Source organism: Pongo pygmaeus, chromosome 2 (assembly GCF_028885625.2).
Source record: "Pongo pygmaeus isolate AG05252 chromosome 2, NHGRI_mPonPyg2-v2.0_pri, whole genome shotgun sequence".
In the NCBI taxonomy this organism is placed as follows: Eukaryota; Metazoa; Chordata; class Mammalia; order Primates; family Hominidae; genus Pongo; species Pongo pygmaeus.
In genome coordinates, this window is record NC_085930.1 from 139,207,877 (window position 1) to 139,230,840 (window position 22,964).

The window sequence follows — 22,964 nt, forward strand, 5'->3', positions numbered from 1 at the left end:
CAGCTCCATCAGCTCCTTTAAGCACTTCTCTGTATTGGTTATTCTAGTTATACATTCTTCTAAATTTTTTTCAAAGTCTTCAACTTCTTTGCTTTTGGTTTGAATATCCTCCCATAGCTCGGAGTAATTTGATCATCTGAAGCCTTCTTCTCTCAGCTCTTCAAAGTCATTCTCTGTCCAGCTTTGTTCCGTTGCTGGTGAGGAACTGCGTTCCTTTGGAGGAGGAGAGGCACTCTGCTTTTTAGAGTTTCCAGTTTTTCTGCTCTGCTTTTTCCCCATCTTTGTGGTTTTATCTACTTTTGGTCTTTGATGATGGTGATGTACAGATGGGTTTTTGGTGTGGATGTACTTTCTGTCTGTTAGTTTTCCTTCTAACAGACAGGACCCTCAGCTGCAGGTCTGTTGGAGTACCTGGCCATGTGGGGTGTCAGACTGCCCCTGCTGGGCGGTGCCTCCCAGTTAGGCTGCTCGGGGGTCAGGGGTCAGGGACCCACTTGAGGAGGCACTCTGCCCATTCTCAGATCTCCAGCTGCATGCTGGGAGAACCACTGCTCTCTTCAAAGCTGTCAGACAGGGACATTTAAGTCTGCAGAGGTTACTGCTGTCTTTTTGTTTGTCTGTACCCTGCCCCCAGAGGTGGAGCCTACAGAGGCAGGCAGGCCTCCTTGAGCTGTGGTGGGCTCCACCCAGTTCTAGCTTCCCGGCTGCTTTGTTTACCTAAGCAAGCCTGGGCAATGGCGGGCGCCCCTCCCCCAGTCTCGCTGCCGCCTTGCAGTTTGATCTCAGACTGCTGTGCTAGCAATCAGCGAGACTCCATGGGCGTAGGACCCTCTCAGCCAGGTGCAGGATATTAATCTCCTGGTGCGCCGTTTTTTTAAGTCCGTCGGAAAAGTGCAGTATTTGGGTGGGAGTGACCCGATTTTCCAGGTGCCGTCTGTCACCCCCTTCTTTGACTAGGAAAGGGAACTCCCTGACCCCTTGAGCTTCCCGAGTGAGGCAATGCCTCGCCCTTCTTCAGCTCGCGCACGGTGCGCGCACCCACTGACCTGCGCCCACTGTCTGGCACTCCCTAGTGAGATGAACCCGGTACCTCAGGTGGAAATGCAGAAATCACCCGTCTTCTGCGTCGCTCACGTTGGGAGCTGTAGACCGGAGCTGTTCCTATTCAGCCATCTTGGCTCCTCCCCCCGTGTCCTCTCTTTTTTCTTAGTTAGCCTGGCTAAAGGCTTATCAATTTTGTTGGTTTTTTTTTTTTCTTTTTCAGAGAACCATCTTTTGGTTTTGTTGATTTTTTTTCTATTGATTTCTTTTTAAATTTTTTTTTTTCCTCTTTTTTCTTTGCTTTGGATTTAATTCACTGGGTCACACAAATTTTGATAAGCTGTGTTTCTATTTTCATTTTATTCATCTTTTAATTTCTCTTTTTTTTTCTTCGACTCATGTTATTTGGAAGTATGTTGTTTTATCGCCATGTGTTTTGGTATTTTTCCAGCTACATTTTTTGTTATTTCTAGTTTAATTCCATTGTCATGTGAGAGCAGACATTGTATGATTCCTGTTTCTTTAAATTTGTTAACATGTTTTGTGGCTCAGAATGTATTCTTTCTTGGTGAATGTTCCATGTGAGCCTGAGAAGAATGTATATTCTGCTGTTGTTGGATGAAGTAGTCTATAGGTATCCATTATATACAGTTGATTGATGGCATTGTCGAGTTCAGCTATGTCCTTACTGATTTTCTGCCTGCTGGATCTGTTTATTTCTGATAGAGGGGTATTGAAGTCTTCAACTATAATAGTGGATTCATCTGTTTCTCTTCACAGTTCTATTGGTTTTTGCCTTATGTATTTTGACACCCTGATTTTAGGCACATACCTGTTAAGGATTATTATGTCTTCTTGGAGAATTGACTCCTTTGTCATTAAGTAATGTCATTCCTTATCCCTGATAACTTTTCTTACTCTGAAGTTTGATCTGTCTGAAATTAATATAGCTACTCCAGCTTTATTTTGCTTAGTGTTAACATAGTACATATTTCTCCATCCATTCACTCTTTTTTTTTTTTTTTTCTAGATAGGAGTCTTGCTCTGTCACCAGGCTGGAGTGCAATGGCACCATCTCGGCTCACTGCAGCCTCCGCCTCCCGGGTTCAAGGGATTCTCTTGCCTCAGCCTCCCGAGTAGCTAGGATTATAAGCACACGCCACCATGCCTAGCTAATTTTTGTATTTTTAGTAGAGACAGGGTTTCACCATGTTGGCCAGGATGGTCTCCACGTCCTGACCTCATGATCTGCCCACCTCGGCCTCCCAAAGTGCTGGGATTACAGGTGTGAGCCACCGTGCCTGACCCATTCACTCTTAATCTATATCTGGCTTCATATTTAAAGTGGGCTTCCTGTACAGAACATACACTGAGATCTTGTTTTTTGATCCACTCGGACAAGCTGTCTTTTAATTGGGGCATTTAGACCATTGACATTCAAATGATTATTGATATAGTTGCATCAATAGCTACCATATTTGTTACTTGTTTCTATTCGATGCCCTTTTTCTTTGTTCCTATTTTTATCTTCCATTCTTTGTCTATCTTTTGTGGTTTTAACTGAGCATTTTATGATTACATTTTCCCTCCCTGCTTAGCATAACAGTTACACTTCCTTTTTCTACGCTGTTTTTAATGGTTGCCTAGAGTATACAATATACATTGCAACTAATCCAAGTCTACTTTCAAATAACACTTATACTGCTTCATGTGTAATGCAAGTAAGATATAATAAGATAATTTTAATTTCTCCCTTCCATCTATTGTAACATTGCTGTCATTCATTTCACACATATATATACACACACATACAAGCATACATAATCAAATGCATTGTTGCTATTTTCATCTGTTGTCTGTTAGATGAATTATGAATAAGAAAAATAAACGGTTGTATTTTATTTTCTGATGCTTTTTATGTATATTTGAGTTTCTGACATACATAATTTTCCTTCTAAGTTTATTTTAATATTTCTTGCAAAGTAGGTCTACAAGTTATCTCAATTTTTGTTTGAGAAAGTATTTCTTCACTTTTATTGTGTGTTTTTAAGATATGCAACATATTTTGATGTTTATAGTAAAACGATCAGCCAAATAAATTAATATATCATTCATCTAACACAGTGGCAGGAGTGTCTAAAATCTCTTAGCGAAACTTGTGACTACAATAGTATATTATTAACTATAATTCTCACGTACATTAAATCTCCAGACTTATTCATCCTATGTATCTGCAACTTTATATCTTTTGACCTATATCTCCTTATATCCTCCTGCTTCCCCCAGTAATCACCATGTCATTCTCTATTTCTGTGTATTCAACTTTTTAAAAAATAGATTCCACATATAAGTAAGATCATGAGATCGTGCAGTTTTTTTCTTTGTTTCTGGTTTACTTCACTTAGCAAAGTGTCATCCAGTCTCATCCATGTTGTGGCAAATGGGAGGATATCCTTTTTAAGGCTGAATAATAGTCCTCTCTCTTTCTCTGTCTCCCCCCCTTTCTGTGTGTGTGCGTGTGTATCTCAGTTTCTTTACCCATTCATCCATGATGAACACTTCAGTCGTTTTCGTATGTTGGCTATTGTGAACAATGTTGCAATGAACAAAGGAGTGCAGATATCTTTACAAGGTGGTAATTTCATTTCCTTTGGGTATATACCCAGAAGAGGGATGCAGGGATTGCAGGGTCATACGTAGTTCTATTTCTGATTTCTCTGGGCAACCCCATACTGTTTTCCACAGTGGCTGCACCAATCTACATTCCCACCAACAGTGTATAAGGGTTCCCTTTTCTCTACACCTTCAACATTTGTTATCTCTCGTCTTTCTTATAATAGCTATCCTAACAGGAGTGAGCTGATACCTTATTGTGGTTTTGATTGGCATTTCCCTGATTAGTGATGTTGAACACTATTTCATATACCTGTTGGCCATTTGTATGTCATCTTTGGAAAAATTTCTATTGAGGTCCTTTACCCATTTTTTATTCAGGTTTCTTTTCTTCTATCCAGTTGTATGAGGTTTTTAAAATATTAACTCCTTATTAGATATATGGTTTTCAAATTTTGCTACCAATCTGTAAGCTGCCTTTTCATTTTGTTGATTATTTCCTTTGCTGTGCTGAAACATTTTAGTTTGATGTATGCCCATCTATTTTTTATTTATTTATTTTTGCCTTTGCAGCCTGAACTTTTGGTGTGATAACCAAAATCATTAAGACCAATGTCAAGAGACTTTTCTCCTGTCTTTTCTTCTAGGAGTTTTATCATATCAGGTCTTATATTTAGGTCTTTTATACATTTTGAGTTGATTTTTGTGGATGGTGTAAGATACGTGTCCAGTTTCATTCTTTTGCATGTGGATATACCATTTCTCCAGCACTATTTATTGAAGAGACTATCCTTTCTCTGTTGTGTCTTGGTTCTAACTTTTGAAGGGTAATTTCCCAGAATTATCTCAAAACTTTAAATATTTTATTCCAACTTTCATGATTTCTGAGGAGAAGTTGAATGTAATTCTCATCATTGCTCCAAGTGAGGGTTTTCCACCTCCTGGCTGCTTTCAGGCTTTTTTTTTTTTTTTTTTTTTTTTTTTGATGGGATTTCTCTCTTGTCACCCAGGCTGGAGTGCAGTGGCATGATCTCGGCTCACTGCAACCTCTGCCTCCCGGATTCAAGTGATTCTCCTGCCTCAGCCTCCTGAGTAGCTGGGACTACAGGCACCTGCCACCACTCTTGGCTAATGTTTGTATTTTTTGGTAGAGACAGAGGTTTCACCATGTTGGCCAGGCTGGTCTCAAACTCCTGACCTCAGGTGATCCACCAGCCTCGGCCTCCCAAAGTGCTGGGATTACAGGCGTGAGCCACCGTGCCTGTCCAGGCTTTTTTCTTTATCTCTGATTGTCTATGGTTTGAAAATGTTATGCGTCAGTGTACTTTTTTGGCATTTATCCTGCTTGGTGCTCTCTAAGCTTCCTGTATCTGCGATTTGGTGTCTGACATTGATTTGGGAAAATTCTCTCAGTGTTTCAAATATTACTTCTACTTCTTTTTTTCTTTCTTTCCCTAGTATTCCCATTTTGCACATATTATACCTTTGGTAGCTGCCCCACAATTATCGGAGATTCCAGGGTTTTTTGGTCATTTTTCTGTTTGTTTTTCAGTTTTGGAAATTTCTATTGAGATATTCTCAATCTCAGACATTCATTCCTCAGTCATGTTGTGTCCAAAATTGGTGGGTTCTTGGTCTCACTGACTTCAAGAATGAAGCCGCAGACCCTCACAGTGAGAGTTACAGTTCTTAAAGATGGTGTGTCCGGAGGTTGTTCCTTCTGACGTTCGGATGTATTTGGAGTTTTTCCCTTCTGGTGAGTTTGTGGTCTCGCTGGTTTCAAGAGTGAAGCTGCAGATCTTCGCGGTGAGTGTTACAGCTCTTAAGGTGGCGCGTCCGGAGTTGTTCATTCCTCCCAGTGGGTTCGTGGTCTCGCTGGCCTCAGGAGTGAAGCTGCAGATCTTCACGGTGAGTGTTTACAGCTCATAAAGGCAGTGCGGACCCAAAGAGTGAGCAGCAGCAAGATTTATTGCAAAGAGCAAAAGAACAAAGCTTCCACAGTGTGGAAGCGGACCTAAGCAGGTTGCCCTTGCTGGCTCAGGCAGCCTGCGCTTATTCCCTTATCTGACCCCACCCACATCCTGCTGATTGGCCCATTTTACAGAGAGCTGATTGGTCCATTTTACAGAGAGCTGATTGGTCTGTTTTGACAGGGTGCTGATTGGTGCATTTACAATCCTCTAGCTAGACATAAAACTTCTCCAAGTCCTCACCAGATTAACTAGACACAGAGCACCGATTGTTGCGCTTACAAACTTTGAGCTAGACACAGGATGCTGATTGGTGCATTTACAAACCTTGAGCTAGACACAGAGTGCTGATTGGTGTATTTACAATCCTTTAGCTAGACACAAAAGTTGTCCAAGTCCCCACTAGATTAGCTAGACACAGAGCACAGATTGGTGCATTTACAAACCTTGTGCTAGACACAGAGTGCTGGCTGACTGGTGCATCTACAATCCTCCAGCTAGACATAAAAGTTCTCCAAGTCCCCGCCCCACTCAGGAGCCCAGCTGGCTTCCCCTAGTGGATCCCGCGCAGGGGCAGCGGGTGGAGGTACCCGCCAGTCCTGAGCCACGTGCCTGCACTCCTCAGCCCTTGGGCAGTTGATGCGACCCAGTGCCACAGAGCAGGGGGCGGCGCCCATCCGGGAGGTTTGGGCTGCGAGGCAGCCCACCGCAGAGGGGCTCGGGCATGGCAGGCTGCAGGTCCTGAGCTGTGCCCCGCAGGGAGGTGGCTGAGGCCCAGGGAGAATTCAAGCATGGCAAAAGTGGGCTGGCACTGCTGGAGGACCCAGCGCCCCCTCTGCAGCTGCTGGCCCCGGGTGCTAAGCCCCTCACTGCTCAGGACTGGTGGCGCCCACCGGCCGCTCCAAGTGTGGGGGCCGGCCGAGGCAGCACCCACCGGGAACTCGCACTGGTCGGCAAGCACTGCACGCAGCCTTGGTTCCTGCCCGTGCCTCTCCCTCCACACCTCCCTGCAAGCAGAGGGAGCCGGCTCTGGCCTGGGCCAGCCCAGAGAGGGGCTCCCATAGTGCAGTGACGGGCTGGAGGGCTCCTCAAGCGTGGCCAGAGTGGACGCCAAGGCCAAGGAGGTGCTGAGAGTGAGCGAGGGCTGCCAGCATGTTGTCACCTCTCAATCTGTCTGGCCTGCCCATAAGCTCATCAAAGGCATTCATGATCTGTTATGGTGTTTAGATGTCTAGTATTACTTTTGGGTTCTTGCTTAGAATTTCCATCTCTCTACTTACATTGCCCATCTGTTATTGTGTGCTGTCTACTTTATCCATAAGAGCCATTAGCATATTAATCCTAGTTGTTTTATTTATTCATTTTTGAGAGGGAGTCTTGCTTTGTCACCCAGGTTGGAGGGTAGCGGCACCGTCTCGGCTCGCTGCAACCTTCCCCTCCTGGGTTCAAGTGATTCTCCCACCTCAGCCTCCCGAGTAGCTGGCACTACAGGCACGTGCCATGATGTCCGACTAATTTTTGTATTTTGAGATGGGGTTTCACCATGTTGGCCAGGCTGATCTTGAACTCCTCACCTCAGGTGATTCGCCTCCCTCGGCCTCCCAAAGTGCTGGGATTACAGGCATGAGCCACCGTGCCCGGCCAATCCTAGTTGTTTTAAATCCTGGTATGATAATTCCAACATCCCTGCCATGTCTGAGTCTGGTTCTGATGTTTGCTATGTCTTCTCAAACTTTTTTTTAACGTTTTAGAAAGTCTTGTAATTTTTTCCTGGTAGCTGGATGCAATGTGCTGGGTAAAAGGAACTGCAGTCAATAGGCCTTTGGTAATGTGGTGGTAAGGAGAGGAAGTGTTCTATAGTTCTATGAGTAGGCCTCAGTCTTTTAGTTAGCCTGTGTCTCTGGACTATGAATTCCACAAGTGCTTCTCAGACCCCTGTCCCGCCTTGGTGAGACTGGATGGCTAGAGTGGGCTGGAGATGGGTGTTTTCCTTCTCCCACATGGAAATCTAAAGGGGGTTGGAGTTGGATATTTCTTCCTCCAGGTCAGTTAAGCTCTGATAAAACCCCAGCTGGTTAGGATCTCCTTAACTACTTTTCCCCCAGGGCAGTGCTTGTTAAAAAGAGCAAAGTGCTCTGGCATATTTCAAAGTGGCTCCTAATTGTCTCCTTCTGCCAGAAGCATGAGGGTATTTCTCTCCAGTATTCACTATGAGTTCCCAGTAGAGCGCCAGGAGGTAAACTCACAAAAGTGGGTTCTCTATGCCTGGAGTTTTTATTTCTCAGACTTGTACACTTTAAGTCTCCTGCAGTTTGTCAATTGCAGTTCAGGTTTTCCTACTCCAGCATGGGTTCACACAGATGGTTTAGTTCATGGATTTCTTTTCTGGTAAGTTGTGATTCTCTGTATTTGCCTGTTAGTCTCTCCAGTGGGGGCAGGGGTTTGTCCTGTGACCTTTCTCCTGTTACAGATCTAAGAAAAATAGTTGATTTTTCAGTTTGTTTGGCTTTTTACTTGTTAGGATGGCATGGTGACTTCCAAGCTTCTTATATGCTAGGCTGGAAACCATCCCTTTGATTTTTAAAATATAATTTTATCGCATTTATACTCCTTTAAACCTATTTTAGTTGTTTCTAATGCTATAAAAAGGATATTATGTTCTATGTAGTTTTCTGGGATTCGTGTTTTCACTCTTTATATTGCTAAGATTCATTCATATTTTTGTTTTTTGAGACAAGGTCTCACTTTATCATCCAGACTAGAGTACAGTGGCATGATCACGGCTCACTGCAGCCTTGACCACCTGGGCACAAGTACTTCTCCCACCTCAGCCTTTTGAGAAGCTTGTGCCACCCTATCTGGCCAATTTTAAAAATTTCATATAGAGATAGTATCTCACTATGTTGCTCAGGTTGGCCTTGAACTCTTCAGTTTAATTGGGTCTCATTTGTCAATTTTTGGTTTTGTTGCAATTGCTTTTCATGTCTTTGTCATGAAATCTTTGCTAGGTCCCATGTCCAGAATAGGATTTCCTAGGTTATCTTCCAGGGTTTTTATACTTGTGGGTTTTACATTTCAGTTTTTTAAATCCATCTTGGATTGTTTTTTTGTATATCGTGTAAGGAAGGGGTCCAGTTTCAATCTTCTGCATATGGCTAACCAGTTATTCCAGCACCATTTATTTAATAGGGAGTCTTTCCCCTATTGCTTGTTTTTGTCAGCTTTGTCAAAGATCAGATGGTTGTAGGTGTGCAGCCTTATGTCTGGGCTCTATTCAGTTCCATTGGTCAGTGTGTCTGCTTTTGTATGAGTACCATGGTGTTTTGGTTCTGAAAAGAAAGAGAAGGGGTGGGTGTGGTGGCTCACACCTGTAATCCTAACACTTTGCAAGGCCAAGGCAGGAGGACTGCTTGAAGCCAGGAGTTTGAGACCTGCCTGGGCAACACAGTGAGACCCCATCTACATATTTTTTAAAAAAATACATAAATAAATAAACAGGCTGGGCGCGGTGGCTCACACTTATAATTCCAGCACTTCAGGAGGCCAACAGTATAGTTTGAAGTCAGGTAATGTGATGCCTCCAACTTTGTTTAGGATTGCCTTGGCTATTTAGGCTCTTTTTTGGTTCCATCTAAATTTTAAAATAGTTTCTTTTCCTCATTCTCTGAAGAATATCATTGCTAGTTTGATAGGAATACCATTGAATGTATTTCCATTTGTTTGTGTCATCTCTGATTTATTTGAGCAGTGTTTCATAAGTCTCATTGGAGATCTTTCACCTCCCTGATTAGATGGTATTTTATTCTTTTTGTGGCTAATGTGAGTGGGATCATGTTCTTCATTTGGCTCTCATCTTGGATGCTGTTAGTATATAGGAATGCTACTGATTCTTGTACATTGATTTTTTTATCCTGAAACTTTGCTGAAGTTGTTAATTAGATCAAGAAGCTTTTGGGCAGGCACTGTGGAATTTTCTAGTTATAGAATCATATTGTCTGCAAACAGGGAAAATTCGACTTCCTCTTATTTGAATGCTTTTTATTTCTTTCTCTTGCCTCATTGTTCTGGCCAGGACTTCCAGTACCATGTTGAATTGAAGTGATGAGAGAGACCATCCTTGTTTTGTTCTGGTTTTCAAGGGGAATGCTTCCAGCTTTCCCCATTCAGTATGATGTTGGCTATGGGTTTGTCATAGATGGCTCTGTGTTAGTTCGTTTTCATGCTGCTAATAAAGACATGCCTGAGACTGGGCAGAAAAAGAGGTTTAATTGCACTTACAGTTCCACATGGCTGGGGAGGCCTCAGAATCATGGCTGGAGGTGAAAGGCACTTCTTACATGGCAGCAGCAAGAGAAAATGAGGAAGAAGCAAAAGCAGAACCCCCTCATAAACCCATTAGATCTTGTGAGACTTATTCACTATCACAAGAATAGCAAGGGAAAGACCAGCCCCAAGATTAAATTACCTCCCCCTAGGTCCCTCCCACAACATGTGGGAATTCTGGAAGATAAAATTCAAGTTGAGATTTTGGTGGTGACACAGCCAAACCATATCAGGCTCTTATTATTTTGAAGTACATTCCTTCAATCCCCAGTTTGTTGAGGGTTTTTAACATGAAGGGATGTTGAATTTTATCAAAAGCCTTTCTCCATCTATTGAGATAATCATGTGGTTTTTGTTTTTAGTTCTGTTTGTGTGATGAATCACATTTATTGATTTGTGTGAGTTGAACCAACCTTGCATCCCAGAGATAAAGTCCACTTGATCATGGTAGATTAGCTTTTTCATGTGCTGCTGGATTCAGTTTGCTAGTATTTTGTTGACAATTTTTACATCTACATTCATCAATGATATTGGCCTGAAGTGTTTTTCTCTGTGTGTGTGTGTCTTTCAGGTTTTGGTATCAGAGTGATGCCGGCCTCACAGAATGAGTTAGGGAGGAGTCCCTCCATCTCAAGTTTTAGAAATAGTTTCAGTAGGAATAGTATCGGCTCTTCTTTATGCAACTGGTAGAATTTGGCTTTGAATCCACCTGGTCCTGTGCATTTTTTGGTTGGTAGGCTTTTTATTATTGATTCAATTTCAGAAATTGTTACTGATCTGTTCAGGGATTCAATTTCTTCCTGATTCACTCTTGGGAAGATTGTATGTGTCCAGGATTTATCTTTTCTTCTAGATTTTCTAGTTTGTGTTCATAGAGCTGCTCAGTAATCTGAGTTTTTTGTATTTCTATGGGGTTAGTGGTAATGCCCCTGTTTTCATGTCTAGTTGTGTTTATTTGGATCTTCTCTCTTGTTTTTTGTATTAGTCTAGCTAACATCTCTTATTAATTTTTTTCAAAGAACCAACCCTGGATTTGTTGATCTTTTGGGGTTTTTTTTTTTTTCACATCTCCGTTTTCTTCATTTCAGCTCTGATTTTGGTTATTTCTTCTGCTAGCTTTGAGTTCAGTTTGCTCTTGGTTCTCTAGTTCCTCTAGTTGTGATAATAGGTTGTTAATTTGAGATATTTCTAAGTTTTTGATGTGGGTGTTTAGTGTTATAAACTTCCCTTTTAACACTGCTTTAGCTGTATCCCAGAGATTCTGGTATGTTATATCTTTGTTCTCATTAGTTTCAAAGATCTTCTTAAATTCTGCCTTAATTTCATTATTTACCCGAAAGTCATTCAGGAGCAGGTTGTTTAATTTCCATGTAATTGTTTGGTTTTGAGTGATCAGTATTGATTTCTATTTTTATTGCATCATGGTATGAGAGTGTGGTTGGTGTGATTTCAGTTTTTTAATTTGAGGATTATTTATGTCTGGTTGATTTTAGAGTATGTGCCATGTGGTGATGAAAATAATGTATATTCTATTGCTTTTGGCTGGAGAGTTCTATATAAGTCTGTTTGATCCATTTGGTCCAGTATCTAGTTCAAGTCCGGAATATTTCTGTTGTCTGCCTCAGTGATCTGTCTAATACTGGCAGTGGGGCATTGAAGTCTCCTACTATTATTGTGTGGCTATCTAAGTCTCTTCATAGGTCTCTGGGAACTTGCTTAGTGAATCTGGGTGCTGCTGTGTTGGGTGCATACATATTTAGGATAGTTAGATGTTCTTGTTGATTTGAGCTTGTTACTATTATGTAATGTCCTTCTTTGTCTTTTTTTTTTATCTTTGTTGGTTTAAAGTCTGTTTTGTCTAAAATTAGAAAAGCAAGACCTCCTTTTTTTTCTCATTTCTGTTTGCTTGCTTTTTTTTCCTTCATGCCTTCACTTTGAGCCTATAGGTGTCATTGCATGTGAGATAGTTCTCTTGAAGACAGCATACTATTAGGTTGGATTAAGTTGGGTCTTAATCCAACTTGCCACTCTCTGCCTTTTAATTGGGGGCATTTAGCCTGTTTACATTCAAGATTAATATTCATATGTGCGAATTTCATCCTGTCATCGTGTTGTTAACCTAACCCTGGTTATTATGCAGACTTTTGTTTGTGTGGTTGCCGGTGTCACTGGTTTATGTACTTCAGTGTGTTTTTGTGGTAGCCAGTAATGGTCTTTCCTTTCTATATGTAGCACTCCTTTAAGGACCTCTCTTAAGGCAGGTCTGGTAATAATGAATTTCCTTAGCACTTGCTTGTCTGAAAAGGACCTTATTTCTCCTTTATGAAGATTAATTTGGCTGAATATGAAATTCTTGGTTGGAAATTCTTTAAGAATGCTGAATGATATAGGCCTCCAATCTCTTCTGGTTTGTAGGGTTTCTGCTGAAACATCTGCCGTTAGCCTGGTGGGTTCCCTTTGTACATGACCTGCCCTTTTTAACTAGCTGCCTTTAACATTTTTTTCTTTCATTTTGACCTGGGAGGATCTGATGACTATGTGTCTTGGGGATGGCCATCTTGTGTAGTATGTCCCAGGGGTTCTCTACATTTCCTGAATTTGAACGTTGGCCTCTCTAGCCAGGTTGGGGAAACTTGCATGGATGACATCCTGAAAAATATTTTCCAAGTTGTTTGTTTGCTTTCTCTCTCTTTCAGGAATGCCAATGAGTCATAGATTGGTCTCTGTACATAATTCCATATTTCTCTAGGGTTTTATTCATTCTTCTTCTTTGTTTTTTCTTTATTTTTGTCTGACTGGGCTATTTGGGAGAACTGGTCTTTGAGATTCTTTCCTCAGCATGGTTGATTCTGCTGTTAATACTTGGGATTGTATTCTGAAATTCTTAAAGTGAGTTTTTCACCTCTATCAGATCAGTTTGGTTCTTTTTTAAAATGACCATTTCTTCTTGCATCTCCTGTATCATTTTATTGTATTACTTAGAATCCTTGGATTGGATTTTGACTCTCTCTCTGAATCTTGATGATCTTCATTCCTATCCATACTCTGGGTTTTTTTTTTTTTTTTTTTTCTGCCATTTCAGCCAATTTCAATCTGGGTAAGAACCATTGCTAAGGAACTGGTGTGATCATTTGGAGGTAAGAAGACACTCTGGTTTTTTGAGTTGCCAGAGTTCTTGCACTGATTCTTTCTCATCTTTATGGGCTGATGTTCTTTGAATCTTTGAAGTTGCTGTCCTTTGGGTGTTGTGGTAGGTTTTTTTTTGTTTTGTTTTGTTTTGTTGTTTTGGTTTCATCTTTGATATCCTTGGGAATTTGATTGTGGTATAAGAATGGTTGTGTTGACTGGCATCATTTCTGGAAGATTCTAGGGGGCCAAGCCCCAGGTTAGCACTTCTGGACTGTGTGCTCTAACTCTGTGGATCTATTATCAGGCCCCTGACGTTGTTCTCTGGCCCCTTGAGGTTAGGAACCTGCTGCGCTGAAGGGGCCAATGTGTCCCTGGACTGCTGAACACAACACTCTGGTGGGTAGTGCCAGCCAAAGTGCTTTGTTGGATGGTGGCAGCAAGATCTGTGCTCTTTTGCATGTGGCAGCAGCAGCGATAATGCATTGGAGTGCACATTTCTTGGCTGATATAGGAGTGCCAGCTCCTGTGCAGGTATTCATGATAGTGGCAGCACGAGATGGAGTGGGGCTGCTGGCATTCATGTGTGCTTTCACAGTGGCAATGGTGTTGACATGGGGGTGGGGCGCTGGCTGGTGCAGACATACTGACCTCCATCTAGGCATTCATGATAGGGGTGGTGCTGGGAGGTGGAGGTGCTGGCATTTTTGTACACGTTCACGCTGGCAGTGGTGTCAGTCTGGGAATGGGGTGCTGGTGGGCACAAAGCTGGTGGCCTCTGTGTGCATATTCACATTGGGTGGCAGTGCAGAGCCACTGGTCTCCCTGTGTGTGTTCATGCAGATGGCAGTGGCAACGGTGGTGGGGAGCCACTGGTCTCCATGCACTCATTCATGCTGGCATTGGAGGTGTGGTGGAGGGATCGCAAGGTGCACTCACACTGGCAGCAGTGACACCATAAGGTGTACACTTCCACCTGTGGAGAAGGGGAGGTGAGGTCTTCTCATGTGCATGCATGTTGGCAGAGTGATGCAGGGGGTGGCCATGGGTGAGTGTTCACTGGTAAAGAAAGCAACATGGGAGGCTGCAGTGGGTGAGGGGAACATGTCAGTGAGCTAGTGTATATTGGCAGAGACTGCTCTGCTGGGGCGCTCCGAGGGTCAGGCACAGTCGGCCAGCATGGGAGCTATGACATGGGCCCCTGAGAGGTACCTCAGTTGAGGTACCCCAGTTGGGCAGCCAGGCTGGGGCCCCAGAAGAGGCCAGCAGACAGGGCAGCACTCAGGTCAGACTTGCCCCGTCTCATGGACAATGTTGCCCTGCTCTGTTCAGGTTCAACCGTTCCTTTAAGGCAGGGTGAGCCTTGGGGGGTGGGCATTCTGGCCACGCTCCACTGCAGATGTTCCCACACCAAACTCTTTGGGCTCTGCATAGGCTGGAGTCCTGCCCCTACCACCTCTCTAAGCAGCTTTCTCTGCCATTTCCAGTGTCGGTTTTGGGATCTCATGCTTCCAGGATTCCAGAAGTCTGTAATGAGAGCAAGTTGCTCCTCACCTGTTGAACTCACCCCTTCCCCAGGTGTCACTGGGTTCCCGGAAAAAGTCCTGGTGCGTGGTAGTCCCATGCATGGTTCCCAGCTTCCTCCCTCTTCAGCCCCTTATCTGTGTCCTCCCTCGGTCCATTCTCAATGCCTTTGCTCTGAAGATCTGAGAGTGTGTCAGTCTCCCCAGTGTCCCAGTCCCTTGCTAGCAAATGATCCCCTGGCTGCGGCTAGTCTGTCGTCTTGCCCCCTGTCCCTGTTCTTTTTTTTTCAATCTTTGTGGCTTTAAATTCATTAGCACCTAGGAATAAGAGTGGATCACCTTTTCCTTTTCCTAATTTTAAAGAGAATACTTTTAACATTTCCCCATTAGGATGATATGTATTCCCGATTTTTAAAATATGTCTTCTGTTAGGTTAAGTAAGTTTCCTTCTACTCCTAATTTGCTAAGTTTTTCTTTAAAATCATGAATTGAATGATGGGTGTTTTTTGTTTTTTTTGTGGTGTTTTAAAAATATTTATAGTTTATTATTTAAGCTATTAATGTGTGTTATATTTATGTATTTCTTAATTTTAAAACATCTTTACATTTCTGAGAAACTCGACTTGATAGTGGTGTATTAACTTTTTTGTTATAAGTTTAAGGGATACAAATGCAGTTTTTTTTTAAGTGGATATACTGTGTAGTGGTGAAATCTGGGCTTTTAGTGTGACCATCAACCAAGTAGTGTACATTGTACCCATTAAGCAGTTTCTCATCCCTCACTCCCCTGCAACCCTCCCGCCCTTCTCAGTCTTCAGGGACTATTATTCCATACTCTGTGTCCATGGGTACACTCTATTTAGCTCCTACTTGCAAGTAAGAACACACAGTAGTTAGCTTTCTGATTCTGAGTTGTTTCATTTAAGATAATGGCCTACGGTTCCATCCATGTTGCTGCAAAAGGCATGATTTTTATATACTGTGGGAGTTAATTTTCTAATGTCTTGTTTAGGATTTTTTAATATTTATCTTCATGAGTGAAATGGGCCTTTAATTTTCCTTTCTCATATTGTCCTTGTTTGATTTATGTATCAGGATTACACTGGCCCTATACAAATAAGGTGGCTGATATTCCTTTATTTTCTACTCTCTGAAATACTTTATAAAAGGTTCAGATAATCTGTTTCTTGAAAGTTTGGTGGAACTTTCCAAAGGCTTGGTGTTTACTTTCTGTGAATATTTTTAACTACAATTTATTTAAAATACTTTCGTTATCCTTAGTTATATCTCCTTTTTCATTTATACGATTATCTATTTGCATTTTCTCTTTTTATTATTGATCAGTGATTATCTATTTGCATTTTCTCTTTTTATTATTGATCAGTCTGTTCTGAGATTTTTCTTTTCAAAGATTAATTTTCTTTTTGAGTTCGTTTCTGCTTTAATTTGTAGTATTGTAGTATCTATTTCTTAGATTTATTCTTTTTTTTCTAATTTCTGTGTTGGACACATAATTTCTAGTGGATTATTTGCACTATTAAAATTTTAGTCCCCTGAAGTTCATGTAGATGGGTGAATCCTGAAGGATTCCAACAAGTTTTGACCCAGAAAGGATCAGCGCTGAAGACATGCTCCCTCCCTTGCTGCTGCCAGCCCTTCCGCCAGAGGACCTGCCATGGGTGGTCATCTGAGGGGCAGTTTTCTCCAGGGGATGGTTTCAAAACAGGCGCTCAGTGTTCAAATGTGCTCTTGGCTTAATTATTCATATTTTTATTTATTTTACTTGTATTTGTTAGATCAGAAAACTTAAAGTGTGGAACTGCTTGGACTGAGAGAGACTGTAATCCCTTATGCTTGAGATTAGGAACCTAGGTGATGGTGTTTAAGGTCACACGGCAGTTTAGGAATGGAGTTGGACCCAGGCCATGACACCTTATAGCCTGTGCACTTTTCACTCAGCCAAACACCTCCTCTACACAGGAGAGTATCATTTTATAAAGTGGCAAGTTCACCTGCATGACCCTGTTCAAATATGATTAACATACAAAGCTCCTTTTTGTAATTCCAGAAAATGCAACTGGGGGAAAGTAAAAACTGTGCAACTTGCTTGTACCACAAATGCTTTTGTTTTGTTCTTCTCACCAGCATTTATTCAATATTTGTATGTGCCTATTGCGTGCCAAGGATTTATCCTGCAGCATTTTAACGTGAACTTAAGGCTCACTCTGAATATTTTTCTTTTTACTTTTTGACTTCAGAGTAGAATGGCTTGCAGAAAGAAAATAATGAAGACATCTGCAGAAAGGAAATAATGAAGACATCAGGGGTTAAATAAGCAATGATCATTTATCTTTAACACTGTGGCAGAGACCCAATGTTGTTTCGTACAGTAAAACAATGATAATCTTGTTTCTGAAGAAAAATAAAATCAGTACTTAAAAATGATGTATCCTGCATACCTTATTTTAAAGGAAGAAATATTTATCTTAACTTTGCTGAAGTCTCTTTTGTTTCCCTTATGGGCTCTTACTACCTTTTTTCAGAGATATGACTTGGATTATGAATTGGTTTGTATGGAGCAGAAGTTTCTCTGAGACTCCACATTCTTAATAGCCCCAAGAGGTGTTGTACAAGTTCTAAACATTCTGGGTTTGAAGCCAAGTCTTGGGTGGCTGTGTTGCTTTGCAGCTGTAGTTTAAATTAGAAACATTCTATTTTACAGAGATCTAGATTTTTTAAAAAGATCTTTATAGCATATAAAGAGACGGTATTAGCCTCAGCTTACTTGATTCAGAATGAATTCAATGCAAAACATATTCAGATTAAAGAGACATGTACCTTTGAGAGTGTTTATAATGAGAGGCAATGAATCTCACTGCTAAGATAGAGCTTACTATGAATTTAAATTTTATGTTGATTGCTTTAAATAAACATCTCCTTCATTCTCCCCTCACATGTCTTCAGGTGATCGGTTATGTTTGTTTATAATGTAAGTATGAAAATCCTGGTCATAACTGGTAATAGAACAACATACAGATTGCAGGCACTTCATCTGTGTTTTGATACAGTGTAAATGAGCCCATTCTCCCTACCTCCCAAGCATGACCTTGGAGGTTTGGTCCTACAGCTTGTCTTATCGTACACCACCCACCCCGTGCACACACACAGTCAGGCACACACACCTCAAGAACACTTCACCGGGCTTCAACATTGTATAGCCTTACAGAACACTAGACTTTGGATTCCACTGAAAGACTGCAAGAAAATTGTTCCACAAGATGCTAATCCAGAGAACTTAACTTTTGAGTAAATACTAGAGGTATTGATTGACATTTGCATATGGAAATTTCCAGATGCTGCATGCTGCTTTGGGACTATTGCAGCCTTTCCAAATCCTCGTTTCTCTGTCCAGATGTTCATCCTTCACTCAATACCGATTTCTTCCCGTTGTGACTGCTTGCAAACTTTTGACATTGGCCCTATGGATTCTTCCCAAAGCATTTTCTCTCTCATAACTCCAAAAGACTACAATAATTTATAAAGCTCATAATATAAACAGAAAAGAAGAAAATAGTGTAAAACCCTGGTTTTAAAAAGCAAAAATAAAAAGGTATGAAAACAAGTACCAAAGTCTCTTAGTTCTTAGAAAAAAGATGTAGAATGAAGAAACTAGGAGACATTTTGTGTTCATAACATTGAGTTTAATCTGCAGGGTAACTGAGTTTTAAAGGTTTTGGAGTCAGACAGATGTGGGTTCTAGTCTAAATTGTGGCTCACTTTACCAGTGTGACCTTGCATCAGTTACTTCCCCTTAAAAATCTGTTTCCTCATCGGCAAAATAAGAACAATAGTAGTAATAATACCTGCTGCTAGAGTTGTTACCAATATCAAACAAGAGAACAAATGTAAAGCTGTTGGCACAGGGCAGGGCTCATAGTGAAAGCTCAACAAATGGTAGAATTTATTATTTATTGTTATACACATTAATAAAAATTGTACAGATGGTATGACTTGGTTTTCACTTTGGGAAATCCACTTTGGGACTTAATTTCTCTAAAATGAAAAGGTTTGTACTACACATTACCTCCTAACATCTTTTTCTAGCTCACTGGTTACAACTTGAATAGAACTAATAAATTTATATACAGACTGAAAACTCTACATCGTCTAGACTTGTGAAGGACTAGAAGAGAGTCTCAAGTTGCAGAATGTCAGAAGGACAATGACGTAGGTGAGGAAACAGGGATGGAACTTCTCATGATAAATGTCCCTTTTCTGAAGAGACTGAATATTAGAAACTCGGAGCCTGCCTGGTATAGGGTGAGATAAACGTATATAGTGTTGCGCAATTAAGCAGGACATGGAGACACTAGTTTATTAATGGATCAATTCATTTTTTGTTCAGTTAATAAATGAGCGAAAAATGAGCCCAACCTGCTTCATTAAATATTTATTTTCAATGCATTTAATATCCTGCTTCATTCCATAAAATGAACATTTCAAGGTGGTTGGAAATGCTTTAGGCCAAAATGAGATTGGAAAACCCTTGCCTCATGCAGTTCTGGGAAGTTGGACATAAAATGGTGTAAGCTGAGCTCCTTATTCTGAGGAGCAAGACATTATATGGAATATGGAAAATCACTGCTTGTTTTGAAATAGCTACTGTTTCAATTAGGGAGGAAAAGGAGAAAACATGGAATGTTGATCACATCTAAAAATAATTAGTCTTCAAAGATAAAGTACACCTACATGTTCATGATGGCGAGATTACAAAATAGGTCTTGGGATGTGTCCCAACTGTGAACTCTGAATTGTCTTAGCAATAAATAGATTGAGGATGGCACTAGGGTACAGGAAAATAAATACTAGGAACACGTAATATTGTTAGCACTAAAATCCGTCTGGCTCCTTCTACCAACTGTCCAAAATTTCATGTTTCTACTAGGTCTGGGGACCAAGAAAAACTCTTATGACTTTGTAAATATTGATGGATTGTTTTCTCTAAGGCACTTCGCATATTAGAAGGTCAGTAAACCTCAGAAATTCCTTGTCCCCGTTGCACCCAATTTATTATATAATTTTGTATGCTCTTGTATGTGAGTCTTAATTCCCAAATAATATCCACAACAATTTTATCTGTTTATATTTTTGCCTTTTCAGATTTGAAGTTGAAGATTTTTCAGGTCATAATATGAAAATGTTGCTAATTTTGTTCCTCGTGATAATTTGTTCCCATATTTCTGTGAATCAAGATTCTGGTAAGGAAAAACTGGAAAGAATTCTTAATTTTGATTATAGAAAATAGATAATACACGAGTTTGACCTATTTAAAAGTTACGAGTTTTGTATCACTTTGTTTTGATTTTGATGGTAGTGAGGTTAAGGGTGGTAGGTCAAATTCTTTGTGAGGTCACTCCGTATTCCTTTGAAGATCATTTGTTTCTGGATCTTATTCCTTGTTAATAATAGATATGAGAGCTGTCATTTTGTCCTGCTTCAACGCCTTTTAGGTCTTCTGGGAGGCTGCATAAAAATTCTGTTAATATTAGGCTCAGACCTGGAAAACTTGGAATGTCCCATCCTAATTCATTTGTGTCAAAAGGGTGTCTTGGTTTAGTGTCTAGATTTGCTCCAAATTAAATTATTTGGCTGCTTATTGTGAAGAAAGTGCTTTTTCCCTGGAGAGAAAGCTTCATAGCACTGCCTTCTGTCTGTTGGCAATCTGTGTCCTGTGGACTTAAGACACTAACACACCCTTAACCACCTCACCATCTCCTAAATAATTGGTTCTTGTCCAGGGCAACTTACATTGGCTTTTACAGCTTCCTCGAGGACACTGACCTTGTAAGCAAGTTTTGTGAAGACATAAACCAGACTTTGCCTTGCAAACATCTTCCTTTGATGTATCTCTAGGCCTTGAGCTTCTCAACTAGAAGCCATGATTTTTCCTCCATTGTTTCGTGGTTCAGACGTAGTAATGGGCCTTATCAGAACCTGAGTCCACCTTATGTGACACTCATCTACATTTCCTTTCTCCACAAAAGATGTAGGGCTTCATTCATGAATAGAAAGTCACTGGTGGTCACAAATCAAGCCATCCACGGCAGGGCTCCCCTGGCAGTCTTCACAGGGTTTCAGGCTTCTTTTGGAGGAAGGTGTTGATACACTCTCTCTTATTTCTTCCCCTGAGATGCTGCTGGCTGTATAATCATGAAGAGAATCTCAGAGTGGTAGGATTTGGGTTATTTAAAAGACAAGAAATTATTTTACCCATTATGCCTCGATCAGATGGCCATAAAGAGAATGAAATAACACACAGGGCTGCCAAAGCTGGTTTCCCAGCCAGTGTAGAAAGGAAAAGATTGAAGTTATTCTAATTTGATTAGAACTTACCTAGTAACCATTTTAGATAATTGGAATCTCAGAGTGAGGAGGTACCTTAGATATTTTCTAGTTGAATCTACTTATTTTAAAGAAGAAAAAACTAAGGCCCAAGTATATTGAATGTCTTGGCAGAGCTCATAGAGTTAGCTGAAGGCAAAGTCACGGTGTTCATTACTTGTTCCATTATGCCGTATTTTCTTAAACATACACTACGCACATACTTCCCTCCCTACCCCAGATGAGAAATGGATCTTATGCTAAGGTAGAGAGAGCTCTGAGTTCAAACCAGCAGACCATTACTAAACAACAGTTAGTGTTTAAATCCAATGATTCTATATCATGTAAAAATATAGTACCAGATAACTAGTGTTGAATCTAACATTGAATGAAGCTTTAAAAGTTAAGCAAAGTATTACATTCTTATATAATACTTATATTTTTAATGGAAACTAAAACTAGAATCCCTTTTCTAGCCCAAGATACATTGGTGCCATCACATTTCGCACATGTGAGAATAAAATTCACCAATTATAATACAATGCTTATTCATGTAATTCATCAAAAATATTAAGATATTTAAAATAACCTTGAAAAAGATTGACTATTCCATATTTTTATGATTTATAGATTTTTTAAAACTTGATGTGACTGTTTGGAATATAAAACTTATATGTTTTTAAGTTAATCAGATAAACTGTTGTGTTGCTTAAATGAGAAAGGCCATCTTTCAGATTTTACCATTAAAGTTAATTTGATGAAGTTTGAGTTTCAATTAAAATTTTTATCTAGTTGACATAGTTGAAATCAAATTCCAAAAGCCAAAAAAACTACAAGAGAAAGTCATCCACAAAAGGTATAAAACCCATGATTTTTTATTTCTCTGTTTATTTCTGTTTTATTTTTCCAGTCACTATTGTTAATCACTATCTATTCCTTGCAAAAGTTATGTTTAATTTTGTGATCAGTTCAAATGAGAAGTTGTTTAAAAGAATCAGCCCAAGATACAGCTATTTCTTTTTCTTGAGAGAATGTGCAGTTGCAGGCTGTTATTTTCGGTTTATTGGGAAGGTATTTTAAAAATAAAAAGGAAAGTACTTCCCCACCATAGAGTTGGCATTAAATATGGCAGTAAATTTTTAAAGTTTTTGGTTCGTTCATATGTTTGTGGTTTTGCAGGCCCTGAGTATGCAGATGTCGTGTTTTTGGTGGACAGCTCCGATCGCCTGGGATCCAAGTCCTTCCCATTTGTGAAAATGTTCATCACCAAAATGATCAGCAGTCTCCCCATAGAGGCCGACAAATACCGTGTGGCCCTGGCCCAGTACAGTGATAAACTTCACAGTGAATTCCACCTGAGCACCTTCAAAGGCAGGAGCCCCATGCTGAACCACCTCAGGAAGAACTTTGGATTCATTGGCGGGTCCCTGCAGATAGGAAAGGCTCTTCAGGAGGCTCACAGGACTTATTTCTCTGCACCCGCAAATGGGAGAGACAAGAAACAGTTTCCCCCAATTCTAGTGGTCCTGGCTTCATCTGAGTCTGAGGATGATGTGGAAGAGGCTTCGAAGGCCCTGCAGAAAGACGGAGTGAAAATCATCTCTGTAGGGGTGCAGAAAGCTTCTGAGGAAAACCTGAAGGCCATGGCCACGTCTCAGTTTCATTTCAACCTTCGGACAGTCAGAGACCTCAGCATGTTTTCCCAAAACATGATGCACATCATCAAGGATGTAACAAAGTACAAGGAGGGAGCAGTTGATGACATCTTTGTAGAAGGTGGGCTTAGGGTATGTGTATAGGAATGATGATAAAATGCTTTTGAAAAATTAAAATGGGGAGAGGATTGAAATTCTATGAATATTCCTATCCCCAAAATGGGCTGCATTTTCAGATGTTATGTACCCATACATTTAAGAGAGTCCAGTGATTATGACCATTTTCAATTTGGTGAACCCCACAAGTCTTGGTTTTTCATGTTTCACTTATC

At 40.6% G+C, this 22,964-nt stretch overlaps 1 protein-coding gene across 1 annotated transcript in view; it reads left to right on the top strand.

Moving 5' to 3' along the window:
- The window catches only part of COL6A6 (collagen type VI alpha 6 chain), a 167,624-nt gene that overhangs the window by 29,663 nt on the left and 114,997 nt on the right, over positions 1 to 22,964 (top strand). Inside the window, exons 2-3 of the mRNA XM_054483246.2 lie at positions 19,757 to 19,854; positions 22,157 to 22,753. Coding sequence (XP_054339221.1) covers positions 19,788 to 19,854; positions 22,157 to 22,753 — 664 coding nt within the window. The 5' untranslated portion in view covers positions 19,757 to 19,787. The remainder of the gene's footprint in view (positions 1 to 19,756; positions 19,855 to 22,156; positions 22,754 to 22,964) is intronic.